A 13,709-nucleotide genomic window follows, 5' to 3' on the forward strand; every position below is an offset into this window, starting at 1 on the left:
TGAACTAGTTCAGTTCATAGTTCATAATTCAAAATTTTGAACTAAAGTTCATGGTTTCAAAAATGAACTAATTTAGTTCTTTTTAGTTCTTTTTTGATATTTTTTTTATATAGATTTTTTACGTACAGTTACTTACATTACAAAAACACACATTGGGACAGGGGGGGGGGGTCCTCCAGTTCATCTCTATGCCATCATCCACACCATAAGCAAGCAAAAACAAAACAAAAAGAAAAACAAGCAAAAAGGAAAGCAAACCAAGACAGGCACTGTACAGTATTGCACTTGTCTCGAGCCCATTCACATGTAAACATATATTTATTTTTCCTATCCTAGGTCTGTCCATACAATGGGGCACTGGGCCTTTAGAAGGATCCGAGAAATTTCAGCAGGAAAATAGTCTAATAGTGGGGCCCACACCTCCTGAAAGGAAGCGTTGTTGCCTCTATGCATTGCACAGTGTCTTTCATGGGGTAGCACACCGAAGATATCTCTATACCACATTTGTAAAAATGGAGGCTTATCCTTAATCCAGTTTATCAGAATGCATTTCCGGGCTGAAAGTAGAAGTTTATCAAATAGTTTGAATTGTAAAGGGTGTCACCCCTCCTACCCAACCCCCCCCCACCCAACCACCTCCAATGTACAGCCCCCCACCCCACCCCACCTACCCAACCTCCTCCAATGTACAGTTTCTATGTCAAATGTATATACTCTCTTTTCTGGACTATTTTTGTATCACAAACAGTACTGTATTTGCTAATCTGGTAGTCATAAATGTATAGATGTAGCAGTACTGTCTATCTGTATGTCATGTATGTCATATATGTCCTGATGAATTGAAAATGGGGGACCCTGATACAGTACAGCTCAATACATACAATTGTTAAGGGGATGCAGACCAGAGAAAGACTTTCGTCTTGTTTACATCAGGGTCCCCCATTTTCAATTCATCATAACATATATGACTGAGCTGTACTATACTGTACCCATTCTGCAATATGTTAATAAAGTGTTCAATCAATCAATCAATGAATCACTTGGCTCCAGAACCTGGATAAACACTTAGATTCCCAAAAGTAGTGATAGACTGTAGGTACACCCAGGTCTGTTTGACATTTCGAACATAAAGGAGATATTGAACGGGCCATTTTGTTAGTTCGTTTTTCAATACGTTGCTGCAAGCTATTATTTGTAAAAAATATTGAACCACAGACAGCAATCGGAATACTGGCATTTCATAACGCTTTGCCGCGCGCATTCAGTCCACACTAGTAGCAGCTGCAGCTTTCATCTCTACAGTATATTTTCAAAAACATGAGGAACAACTTTGCTTGAATTGTCTTTATTATGAAAACTAAAACAGGACGTTTGCTTATTCTCAATGTGCCGTTTAAGCTTAAGGTTTGCTGTCGACGTCGTCGATGTGCGGACTTGCTTCTTCAAACCGGGTAGACAGTTTACAGACAAACGTTAGATTTTTTCCGTCTGAGTCAGTACTGACTTTAACGTTAAACTCTTTTAAATGCTCAAATGCCGACGTCTAGAGGTAGAGTTCTCTGAGCGATTGCTGCTCTTGACCTGCTGCTGCGCAGCTCTCTGCTTCTGCTCGCAGATTCAGCTGGTCCACTGTTTGTTGTGATGAGTCTGATGACGTAGCAGGGGGTGACAGGCACGTTGCCAGATCGGTTGGTTTTCCACATAATTTTGCAGCCTGTTTACAGTGTGTTTTAACTGGATTTTCGAGTGACCCTATTGGGATTTTCAGATGAAATGCATATGAAATCTGGCACATCTTTGAACGCAGTTATAACAGAGTGCTGAGAATGAACGCACTTTTGAACTCTGTTACACAGCGCTGAGAATGAACGCGTTCTCAATTACGTTCATTTAGCGGATATACAGTACGTTCAGTTCACGTTCGCCCAAAATACGAACGCGTTCATGAACGATCGTTCATTGAACGCGTTCAGGTACATCACTGGTCACTACTATATGAAGTGATACTTCATGTCACTGTTATATGAAGTGATACCTCATGTCACTATTATATGAAGTGATACCTCATGTCACTGTTATATTATGAAGTGATACTTCATGTTACTGTTATATGAAGTGATACTTCATGTCACTGTTATACTCTGAAGTGATACTTCATGTCACTGTTATATGAAGTGATACTTCATGTCACTGTTATATTATGAAGTGATACTTCATGTCACTGTTATATTATGAAGTGATACTTCATGTCACTGTTATATTATGAAGTGATACTTCATGTCACTATTATATGAAGTGATACCTCATGTCACTGTTATATTATGAAGTGATACCTCATGTCACTGTTATATTATGAAGTGATACTTCATGTCACTGTTATATTATGAAGTGATACTTCATGTCACTGTTATATGAAGTGATACTTCATGTCAATATTATATGAAGTGATACCTCATGTCACTGTTATACTCTGAAGTGATACTTCATGTCACTGTTATATTATGAAGTGATACCTCATGTCACTGTTATATTATGAAGTGATACTTCATGTCACTATTATATGAAGTGATACCTCATGTCACTGTTATATTATGAAGTGATACTTCATGTCACTGTTATATTATGAAGTGATACTTCATGTCACTGTTATACTCTGAAGTGATACTTCATGTCACTGTTATACTCTGAAGTGATACTTCATGTCACTGTTATACTCTGAAGTGATACTTCATGTCACTGTTATACTCTGAAGTGATACTTCATGTCACTGTTATATGAAGTGATACTTCATGTCACTGTTATACTCTGAAGTGATACTTCATGTCACTGTTATATGAAGTGATACTTCATGTCACTGTTATACTCTGAAGTGATACTTCATGTCACTATTATACTCTGAAGTGATACTTCATGTCACTGTTATACTATGAAGTGATAACTCATGTCACTGTTATACTATGAAGTGATGCCTCATGTCAGGTTCCACCTGTCAGACCAAGTCACATTGCTTTTAAAGCCTAATGGGTTTGTAGGTGGGAAGGAATGGAAAGGTGATTATAATGTGTGTTCACTTTTCCAGCCACGACTTAATCGGAGAGTTCAGCACCAGCTACAGGGAGATGTCCAGGAGCCAGTCACAGTTTCACGTCTACGAGGTGGGAGGATGAAAGTTACATTTTCCAAACTAATTTATTTTTAGAAAAAGGAATCTTGGCGCACCTGGGTAGTATAGAGGTCTAAGCACTCGCCTACCACCGCAAAGACCACAGTTCAATTCCCGGTAGTGGTACTTCCGGCATGGTCAGTCGTCCATACGAACATACTGTAATTATAATAATAATAATAATAATTAAAAAAAATAATTATATAGTGCCTTACATATGGTATCTCAAAGCACTTTACAGACATTGCATTACAGTACATGGACAAACACAGTACATGGACTTTCACAATGACAACATGGTGGGGATACTACAGAGAAAGGGAGACAGCTTAGAGACGGGGATATTTTTTTATATATATATATATATATAGGTGTGTACAGATGTGAAAATGTAAGTGATGCAGGGGTTGCAGGGTCAGGAGTGAGGGCATGCAAGGTTGAACAGGTGGGTTTTGAGGTGGGACTTAAATGTTTCTACGGATGGGGCTTCTTTGATGTGTGATGGCAGTTGATTCCAGAGTCGGGGAGCAGAGGAGGAGAATGATTTGTTTTCTGTGGACTTAAGGCGGTAGTGTGGTGTGCTCAGGCCCTGACTTGGAATCCCCAGGGGAAGCGGAAGAGAGGGCGGCCTAAGAACACCTGGATGCGGGACACTGAGGCAGAGCTCAAGAGACAAGGAACCAGCTGGGGGGAGGCAGAAAGAACAGCCCAAAGTCGTGTTGGATGGAGAATAGTCGTAGATGGCCTATGCTCCATTGGGAGCGCTGGGCCTAAGTAAGTAAGTAGTGGTGTGCTCAGAAGGGCTCAATTGGATGAGCGGAGTGAGCGGGAGGGAGTGTAGAGTTGAAGGAGGTTGAAGATGTAAGCAGGTGCTAGGGAGTGGAGGGCTTTGTAAGTGAGGAGACAGATCTTAAAGTCAATCCTATACTTAACAGGGAGCCAGTGAAGTGAGGAGAGGACAGGTGTGATGTGGGAGAACTTGGGGCAGCGGGTGACGATGCGGTCTGAGGTGTTCTGAACTAGTTGAAGTTTATGGAGGGATTTAGATGTTGAGCCAATGAGCAATGCATTACAGCAGGGGTGCCCAACCTTTTTTGAACCAAGATCTACTTTTTAATTTGCCACCTAGCCGAGAGCTACCAGCCCAAATCTGACCTACTCTCGGCTAGTATTAGTAGTAGGCCTAATAGTAGATTAATAATACCCATTCAATATGCACATGACTTATATGGCATATAATATTTTCTGTCATGTGCATATTGAATGGGTATATAATATAATATGATATTTTATATATCATTGTAACGGTGTAGTGTAGGAATTACAAGAATGACAAGAATGTTATTAATGAAATGAATGAATATTATCAAACGGAATTGTTTCTGTATACACATTTATAAAACGATCAAGGCATATTTAGCCATTTTGTATGCGTTCACATAGGGGACAGAGGGAGGCATGTAGCGAGCGTCATGCGCAATGAACGGATCTTGGATCCAGTTGTTCATATTGTCCGTGCTCTTTCTTTCAGGGAAATAATTCCGAAATTGATCAATGAGCCCTTCTATGTGGCTACAGATGATGGGCTTCAAATCATTAAATACGGGCTCTGCTTACGTTTTTCCACAACTTGGCTCTTAACATCGTCCGACATGCAGTCAATTCTTCTTGAAATAGTGTCAGCTGACAGCGGTATTGTATGGAGCTGCTCTGCAACACTTTGTCCACAAAGGACAGAAACCACATATTTGGTACAGGGCAACCAAAAGCTCTCTGCAAGTGTCTGGGGTTTCCCAGTCTTTGCGATCCAATTGGCAACAATAAACAAAGCATGTAGTCCTTTTTCGTTGACGCGCGGTTGTTGCCGTTTTCAGCACAGTTTTTTCTGCTCTAAAACCGTAGTTGCGAGTGTCCAGGTTAAATGAATCAAATCATCTTTATATGCTTGGCCTGGAAAATCCCCCCCCCCGGAAGTGCTTTAGTTACGAGACATGTCGATCACAAATATCTTTTTTTTTATCCACTTTTTCTCCCATTTTCAATTTTTCTCCCATCCCAATTTTGTATCATCCAATTCAACCCTCCCCTGTCTCGAACGCTGTTTCTTGCCTCCCACAAGCCGGCTGCAATGTGGACTAAGTCATACATAGCACGAGTCCCCTCCGATACTCGCATTCTCGCATCTTTTCACCTGCACGGCGCGATCTTTCAGCGTCAGGGGTCTGCACTTTGGAGGGGCGCCGCCTCCATCGCTTCCTGATTCTACTGCGCAGGCGCACCAACCGACCTGTAGGAGTCGCTGTCCACAACGCCCGATCCCCACCCATCAGTTTCCCACCCCCTAATACTGCCAATGTGTATTAGTACGGACGACCAGCTAAACTGAAAGCAATGTGGAGCGCTGGGCTCGAACAGGCGAACCCAGCGTCTCCAGTATTCGTGGTGAGCGCCTTGCCCACTGCACCACGTAGCCACCCTCGATCACAAATATCTGCGTACACATTGACTCACAAAAGACCAGATGGTCGATATACCTATACATACAGCGGCCAGGTGGAAAACTCTATCTGAGTTAGGCTCGCGGATTTTCGCTTGATCTTTTTTTTTTTTTTTTGCCACCTACCTAAATTATCTCACAGTCTACTTGAAACCAGCGCGCAATCTACCGGTCGATCGAGGTCGACTGGTTGGGCACCACTGCATTACAGTAATCTAGACCAGTGGTTCCCAAAGTCGGGGTCGCGACCCAAAGGTGGGCCGCGAGCAGCCACGGGAGGGCCGCGAGATGATTTCCAAAAAAAATTAAAAATGTCAGGCCACTGAACTTAGAAGCAGGCCAGGACAGTGTTTCTAGTTGTATTCTAAAATTCTATTCTATTGTATTCTAAAATGTGACTATATGGTTTTATATTAACTTAAACGAAAAATCTACTTATTTCAACGAACATTTCAAACTAAATAACAGATTATGCACATAAAACGCTGAAAACAACCGAAGCAACAATAGTATTTTAATGAGGCTATTATTATTATCATTATTATTTTGCAACAAGTTAGCCCTCTCATAAATAGCACATATAAATGAATAACTAACTTGAACTAACTTAATAGGATTGAAGTGATATTTGGCTTAAAAAATCGGTCGCCTGACAAAAAAAAAAAAAGCCTGACGATGTGCATTGGGCCGCGGCTCTCTGACGCCTTATTTTCTGGGTCCCGGCCTGAAAAGTTTGGGAACCCCTGATCTAGACGAGGGCATGAACCAGCTTTTCAGTGTGGGAGGGGGACAGTAGTGGTCTAATGCTAGAAATGTTCCTGAGGTGAAAGTAACATGTCTTGGTGATGTTATTGATGTGTGGTTCGAATGATAGTTTGGGGTCAAATAGAACACCCAAGTTTTTCACTGTGGGGGAGGGGAGGATAGAGTGGTTGTTGATGGATATGGAGCAATGAGGGTTTTTACAGAGAAGGTGAGGTGGGCCTATTCTAAGGATTTCAGTTTTAGTACTGTTGAGTTGGAGAAGGTTGTGATTCATCCAGATTTTTTTTCCAGAGAGGCAGGAGGAGGAGAGGGCAGTAGTAGCAGCAGTGGTGTCAGGAGGGGAGTGGATGTATAACTGTTTGTCATCGGCGTAGCAGGGATATTGGAGACCATGTGTTCTGAAGATGTGGCAGAGGGGTAACATATAGAGGGAGAAAAGTATGGGATCGAGGACTGAGCCTTGGGGGACACCAGGTGTAATAGGGAAAGAAGTTGAGGTATGACAGGCGCGGCTACGTGGCGTAGTGGGCAAGGCGCTCGCCACGAATGCGGAGACGCTGGGCTCGCCTGTTCGAGCCCAGCGCTCCACATTGCTTTCAGTTTAGCTGGTCGTTCATACTAATACACATTGGCCGTATTAGGGGGTGGGAAACTGATGGGTGGGGATCGGGCGTTGTGGACAGCGACTCCTACAGGTCGGTTGGTGCGCCTGCGCAGTAGAATCAGGAAGTGTCGGGGGCAGCGTGAGCCTCCCACGCGTTACTCCTCGCCACTGAGAGATCGAGCTGCGCAGGTGAAAAGATGCGACTGCTGTTACCTCAAGTACCAGAGGAGACTTGTGCTATGTATGACTTAGTCCACATTGCAGCCGGCTTGTGGGAGGCAAGAAACAGCGTTCGTGACAGGGGAGGGTTGAATTGGATGATACGAAATTGGGATGGGAGAAAATATAGAAATGGGAGAAAAAGTGGATAAAAAAAAAAAATGTTGAGGTATGACCATTGTTACGACCCCTGAGGTCTGAGGGTAAAGGACTGTAACATAACATTTGGTTGATGGAAAGGACGGACCAGGTTTGTACCATGGTAGTGAACTTCTGTCTGTCTGATAGATAGGAGTGAAATAGGTGGAGAGCTGAGCCTGTGATTCCAACTGTGTGTTCTAAAATGGGAGAGTAAAATGTTGTGATCAATGGTGTCAAATGCAGCGCTGAGGTCGAGGAGGATGAGTATGGACAGAAAACCGGAATCTGAAATTAGCAGGATATCATTGGTGACTTTAACAAGAGCAGATTCTGTGCTGTGGTGAGTTCGGAAGCCTGATTGAAAGGGTTCAAAAAGGGAGTTATTCTGAAGGTGGGTGTGGAGCTGGTTGGTAATAATCTGTTCAAGTATTTTGGAGAGGAATGGTAGGTTGGAGATTGGCCTGTAGTTACTGAGGGTGCTGGCAACTCCACATGTATCGGAGGAGGTGGTAGTCTACACCCTCCCCAGACCAACAGTAGGGTGGCACAACAACCAGGAAGGGAATTGGCATAACAACAAAATGTACTTATCCAGGGATCATCCATTATGACCTTTTGATCATAAGCCGGCTTCCTAACCTCTACTGAATTCCGTAGCTAACTTTGATGCCTGCACACAACATTTGTGATAAGTCAGGATCGCTGACTGTGTTGGACTACAACATAAACCCATGCCATGTTCTCTTGGCAGGTGCTAAATCCAAAGAAGAAAGGGAAGAAGAAAAAGAAATACTTCAACTCAGGAACGGTCAGTACGCAGCTCGTCTCAAGAGGGATTTATACTTCAACTCAGGAACAGTGAGTCAGTACGCAGCTCGTCTCAAGAGGGATTTATACTTCAACTCAGGAACAGTGAGTCAGTACGCAGCTCGTCTCAAGAGGGATTTATACTTCAACTCAGGAACAGTGAGTCAGTACGCAGCTCGTCTCAAGAGGGATTTATACTTCAACTCAGGAACAGTGAGTCAGTACGCAGCTCGTCTCAAGAGGGATTTATACTTCAACTCAGGAACAGTGAGTCAGTACGCAGCTCGTCTCAAGAGGGATTTATACTTCAACTCAGGAACAGTGAGTCAGTATGCAGCTCGTCTCAAGAGGGATTTATACTTCAACTCAGGAACAGTGAGTCAGTACGCAGCTCGTCTCAAGAGGGATTTATACTTCAACTCAGGAACAGTGAGTCAGTATGCAGCTCGTCTCAAGAGGGATTTATACTTCAACTCAGGAACAGTGAGTCAGTACGCAGCTCGTCTCAAGAGGGATTTATACTTCAACTCAGGAACAGTGAGTCAGTACGCAGCTCGTCTCAAGAGGGATTTATACTTCAACTCAGGAACAGTGAGTACGCAGCTCGTCTCAAGAGGGATTTATACTTCAACTCAGGAACAGTCAGTACGCAGCTCGTCTCAAGAGGGATTTATACTTCAACTCAGGAACAGTGAGTCAGTACGCAGCTCGTCTCAAGAGGTATTTATACTTCAACTCAGGAACAGTGAGTCAGTACGCAGCTCGTCTCAAGAGGGATTTATACTTCCAGCAAAAGTCAAGAGGTGGAAAGGAAAAGACATGACTCACTTTCTTTAAAGGTTCTCTAGATAAAATGTTTATGTAGACATATCATAATTTCTTTTTATTATTAGTTTAAGTAATGCTTTTTTATTACAAATGTATCATTTAAAAAAGTGTTGGTGGGTCCAAAATTAATGTTGTGTTTATCATGTTACAATTTCTCAAATCACCACTGAGTGACTGAAACATCAGCTAGCTAACACTTACAGTTCACGCGGATTTCAATTGTGAAATCCGGTTGCTGAGAAAATAGCGACGATTACTCAAACCAGAAGTCTAAAAAAATTACATTTTCTCTTTTTCAACCTAAAGTTGAACCTAAAATATGTTTCGGACAACATTTTACACAAGAAATAGGGTATACATTTGTAAAATCTTGATATTATATTTATTCATATTTTTATTTGTATTGGTTTTATATCCAGAGAACTGCCCAAATATCTTCAAAAGATCATCCGGCACTCTAATTGAGGTTCCTAAGTTCATCAGAAACAAAACGACAAAAAAAAGACAAACAATGTTCTGTCTGGCTATTGTTATACCTGTGATCTCAGTTGATTGACGAATTGCCATGGCCAAGGGTTCAATAACAAAAATAATAAACGAGAGATCGGGCATCCCTACTGGTTTTGTATAGTAATTATAAAAAAATGTAATTATGTTTTTGGTAGATTTTTATTTGTTTGTACTACCGGGCAGTCCAGTAGAGAGAGAGAGAGAGAGAGAGAGAGAGAGAGAGAGAGAGAGAGAGAGAGAGAGAGAGAGAGAGAGAGAGAGAGAGAGAGAGAGAGAGAGAGAGAGAGAGAGGAGGAACGGGAGAAAGACATTCGGCAAAGGACGCCGGGTCCGGGAATCGAACCCGGGTCGGCCGCTTCGCGACGCAGAGCGTTACATGGGGCGCCAGTCCACTTGGGTGCCCTTGTATAGTAATTTGATCAATTTGAGATATCCTCCAAATCCAAATCTCTGAATTGTCTCAAAAAGGTACTTCCACCCAATCCTGTCAAAAGCCTTCTCAGCGTCTAATGACAGAATTGAGTGGTTAGTTTGACAGTTTGATCTTAACTTAGTTCGATGGGTCTTACTCGATGGTGCTAACCCCAAAAGGGATGGGGGAGGTGTAGTGTGACATCTAGTGGCTGAATGTTATCTATAGCATGATATCTATAGCTATCTAAGCTGTTCTTCCTTTTATTTTCTCTTTGCGGTTCATTCAAGAGCTTTCTGCAAAATGTGAGAAAATGGGCACGGTTCAGGGATAGAATGTTGTTGTTGTGTTTGCTGGGAGGAAGATGCTAAAGACATGTGTGCACAGCACCCCCGTGAACAGATGGGGGTTCCTTTTCCTCAAATGAACTCTCTGAAGTATAACTTCCTTTTCATGGCCTCTTAAGTGTTTTTCCATTCTTGAGACTGTTGACTTTGTATTGACTTTACAAATGTACATTATGTCAAAATGCATGGAGAAAAACTGCTGCGTGTCATTAAGGCCAATAGTAACCTTTTTGGATTAAACAGGAAACAGCCTTTGCTATGAATCACTTTTTATTTATTTTGTAACACTGTAAAATGTGTCATTTTTCTAAATGAGTAAACCTTTTTCTAACCTGGCAGGTGACCCTTCTGTCCTGCCTGGTGGACACAGAGCTCTCCTTCCTGGACTACATCAAAGGCGGGTAAGTTCACAAACTGTGAAGCAAACATCCTTCTGTAAGCAGTAGATTAAGGATGGAATATTTTTCACATGCCCCCCCCCCTCCTCCAGCCATGTCTCACTTACATCACCTAATGGAGTGTAGATGATGAAGAGACTCACAGCTGAGATGATTACTATGTTTATCTCCCCACTCTGATACTAGAGGAGACAGCTGCCGATAACCTGCCGATTCATTGCTGGCTGCTGCATGCTTTGAAGCGTGCTTTGATATAATCTAGCATGATTGATAATTCCATGTTCTCTCTTGCTTGTTTTCTCGCCTTGCAGGACGCAGATTAATTTCACGGTGGCAATTGATTTCACAGCATCAAATGGTTAGTATATTGAGCAGATCTCTGCTCTTGTAAGGGAAAACCCCCATGTGTGTTTGTGTGTGTGTTGGAATGGTTACGCATGGTGTGGAACAGGGATGTCAAACTTCCACACACACAAAAAAGAGATCACTTCAGTATGCATAATCCGATTCGACAGAGTCACATGGTTCATTGTCTGAGGTATTGAATTGCATCTCTTTGATCTGCACTCTAGGTTTTTATTTTCTGTCTAGTATGAATTTAGACAGAATGACAAATAGTAGGCTATGTTTTCTTTGTTTCATCAGTGCTCTCTTTGATTTAGTCTTCGTTTTAGATTTGATTAGATTCGATTAAAATGTATTGCCATTATACAGCACAAGTACAGTACAACGAAAATAAGTTTGGCATCTAACCAGGGTGCAAATGTAACAGTAAAGTGCAATAGCAATGTGTACAAGTGATTTAACTGGAGTATTATATAAAGTTGTGGTGGGACTCGATTAAACATTTAAATTAATTCTAGACTTTCTAGTTAATTAATCGAAATTAATCACATTTTAATCGCATATCAATATTTGATGCGAAAAGCAACATTTTTCAATTCAAATGAATTTTGGTATACGAGTGAATCAATGAATATACATTACGGTATACATACGTTTAAGCAGCAAAATCCTGTATTAGCTACTACACAGATCAACAGATCAATGCAATTTTTAACAAAGTGCAGCAATTTTAGGAATAATATATATATAGCGCAAAGGACCTTTTGTAAACTCAAGCATTTTCGAGGTAAAAGTAAAACGCAGTACTTTCAAGTACATTCCAGAACAGTTGACCATTGGGGAAAAAAAACTCTTGATTGATCTCAATTTCTCTTATTTTTTTTTTTTTTTTATGAACAAACCAGACTAAGAAAAAAAGTAATTTGCGATTCATTATACTTTATACTTATAGCAGATGCATGAGTCTGGTCTCCTTTGAAAGGTAACATTCTTACACAATAAAGAAAAATCACCATGCGATTAAATGCATACATATTTTTTTACTTTGAATTCTTTCTGTAGTTAATTAATCAAAATTAATGCGGAAAAAGTCCCAGCCCTAATATAAAGTAATACTATTGAGTAATAATGCTAATCAGATGTATGTACAGTGATACAGGTATAAGTGTACTAGCTACAGTATGGGTAACAGAGCCAAGAGTACAGACAGCGGGGTTCAGAGTTTAGGACGGGGGGGGGGGGGGGGGGGGTCATCGTGGTACAGAGTTCAGAGCGATAACAGCTGACGGTTAGAAGCTGATCCTGAGCCTGCTTGACTTGAAACAGAGATTCCTATAGCACCTCCCAGAAGGAAGGGGGGCTATACAGTCCCGTGATTGGGATGAGAGGTGTCCTTGACAGTGCTGCGTGCCTTCTTCCTCAGACACCATTGTGATGAATTGTCTCAATTGCAGGGAGTGATGTACTGGTGAGTGGTGATGCGTTGGGTGGTTTTCACCGCCCTCTGCAGTGCTTTCTGGTTTGAGGCAGTGCAGTTGCCGTACCAGACTGTGATGCAGTTGGTGAATATGCTTTCTATGGCGTGCCGGTATAAAGGTTCACCAGAATCTGAGGAGACAGGTGGGCTTACCTCAGTCTCCTCGGGAAGAAGAGATGCTGGCCAGGTTGTTGTCGGTGCATCAGGCCGCCAGGTGCTGGACCTCCTCCCTGTAGGCCGACTCATTGTTGTTTTTGATGGGGCCCACCACCATTGTGTCATCTGCAAACTTGATAATGGTGTTGGTGCCATTGTATAGGAGTGCAGTTGTGTGGAAAGAGGGAGTAGAGAAGGGGGCTCAGCACACAGCCAGCCTTGCAAGACGCCGTGTTCAGGGTGAGGGTGGAGGAGGTGAGATTGTCTATCCTAACAAACTGGGGTCTGTTGGTTAGGAAGTCAAGTATCCAGTTGCAGACAGATGAGTTAATGTCGAGGTCCTTGGTTTCCACAAGATCACCAAGTTTGGAGACGAGTTTGGAGGGGAGGATGGTGTTGAATGCTGAGCTGAAGTCGATGAACAGCGTTCTCACATGGGTGCTGAGGAGATGACGAAAGTAAACTTGCCCAGAGGACTCCGCTGTGTGTCATAGCTTACGAAATTGAAGGCCTTTGCTGGTCTGTGTGCATTATTCAAGATTCAAGATTCAAGATTGTTTATTGTCATGTGCACAGTTAAACAGACAGTTTGCCATACAATGAAAATCTTACTTTGTTAGTTCACCCTTCACACAAAATCACACAATACTTAACTAAAACATATTTAAATACAAGCAAGTGCTAAAAAATAAGGTAAAAATAGATAAATATAATATATACAAGGCACAGTGATTAACATTGCATGTTCCGATTCAGTGTTTACAATATAAATGGAGGTGACTAGTGGGTCACAGCAGCAGTTAAAAAGTGTCTTTAGTGATTCATAGTTCGGGGGGAAGGGTGACAGTCACAGCGGCAGTCAGGTCAGAGTGTCTGCCTGGCACAAAAGCGGGGTGGGGTGATCAGTTTCAAAAAGGTGTGGGGGGGGGGGGGGGGGGCAAGATGGGGAGCTTGAAGAGTTTGTGCTGGGGGTGTGTACTGTCCTTATTAATTATGTTATGTGCTTTCCTGGTGGCCCTGGTAGAGTAAATGTCCTGTAG

At 42.2% G+C, this 13,709-nt stretch overlaps 1 protein-coding gene across 1 annotated transcript in view; it reads left to right on the top strand.

Annotated features, from left to right (window-relative positions):
- LOC311244879 (copine-8-like) overlaps positions 1-13,709 on the top strand; it is a gene marked incomplete at its 3' end in the record, with an annotated part of 270,083 nt that overhangs the window by 194,022 nt on the left and 62,352 nt on the right. The window contains exons 11-14 of the mRNA XM_084334565.1: positions 3,080-3,155; positions 8,141-8,197; positions 10,633-10,694; positions 11,003-11,049. Coding sequence (XP_084190691.1) covers positions 3,080-3,155; positions 8,141-8,197; positions 10,633-10,694; positions 11,003-11,049 — 242 coding nt within the window. The remainder of the gene's footprint in view (positions 1-3,079; positions 3,156-8,140; positions 8,198-10,632; positions 10,695-11,002; positions 11,050-13,709) is intronic.

The sequence above is a fragment of the Notolepis coatsorum genome (assembly GCF_963971535.1).
Source record: "Notolepis coatsorum genome assembly, chromosome: 18".
Taxonomy (NCBI): domain Eukaryota; kingdom Metazoa; phylum Chordata; class Actinopteri; order Aulopiformes; family Paralepididae; genus Notolepis; species Notolepis coatsorum.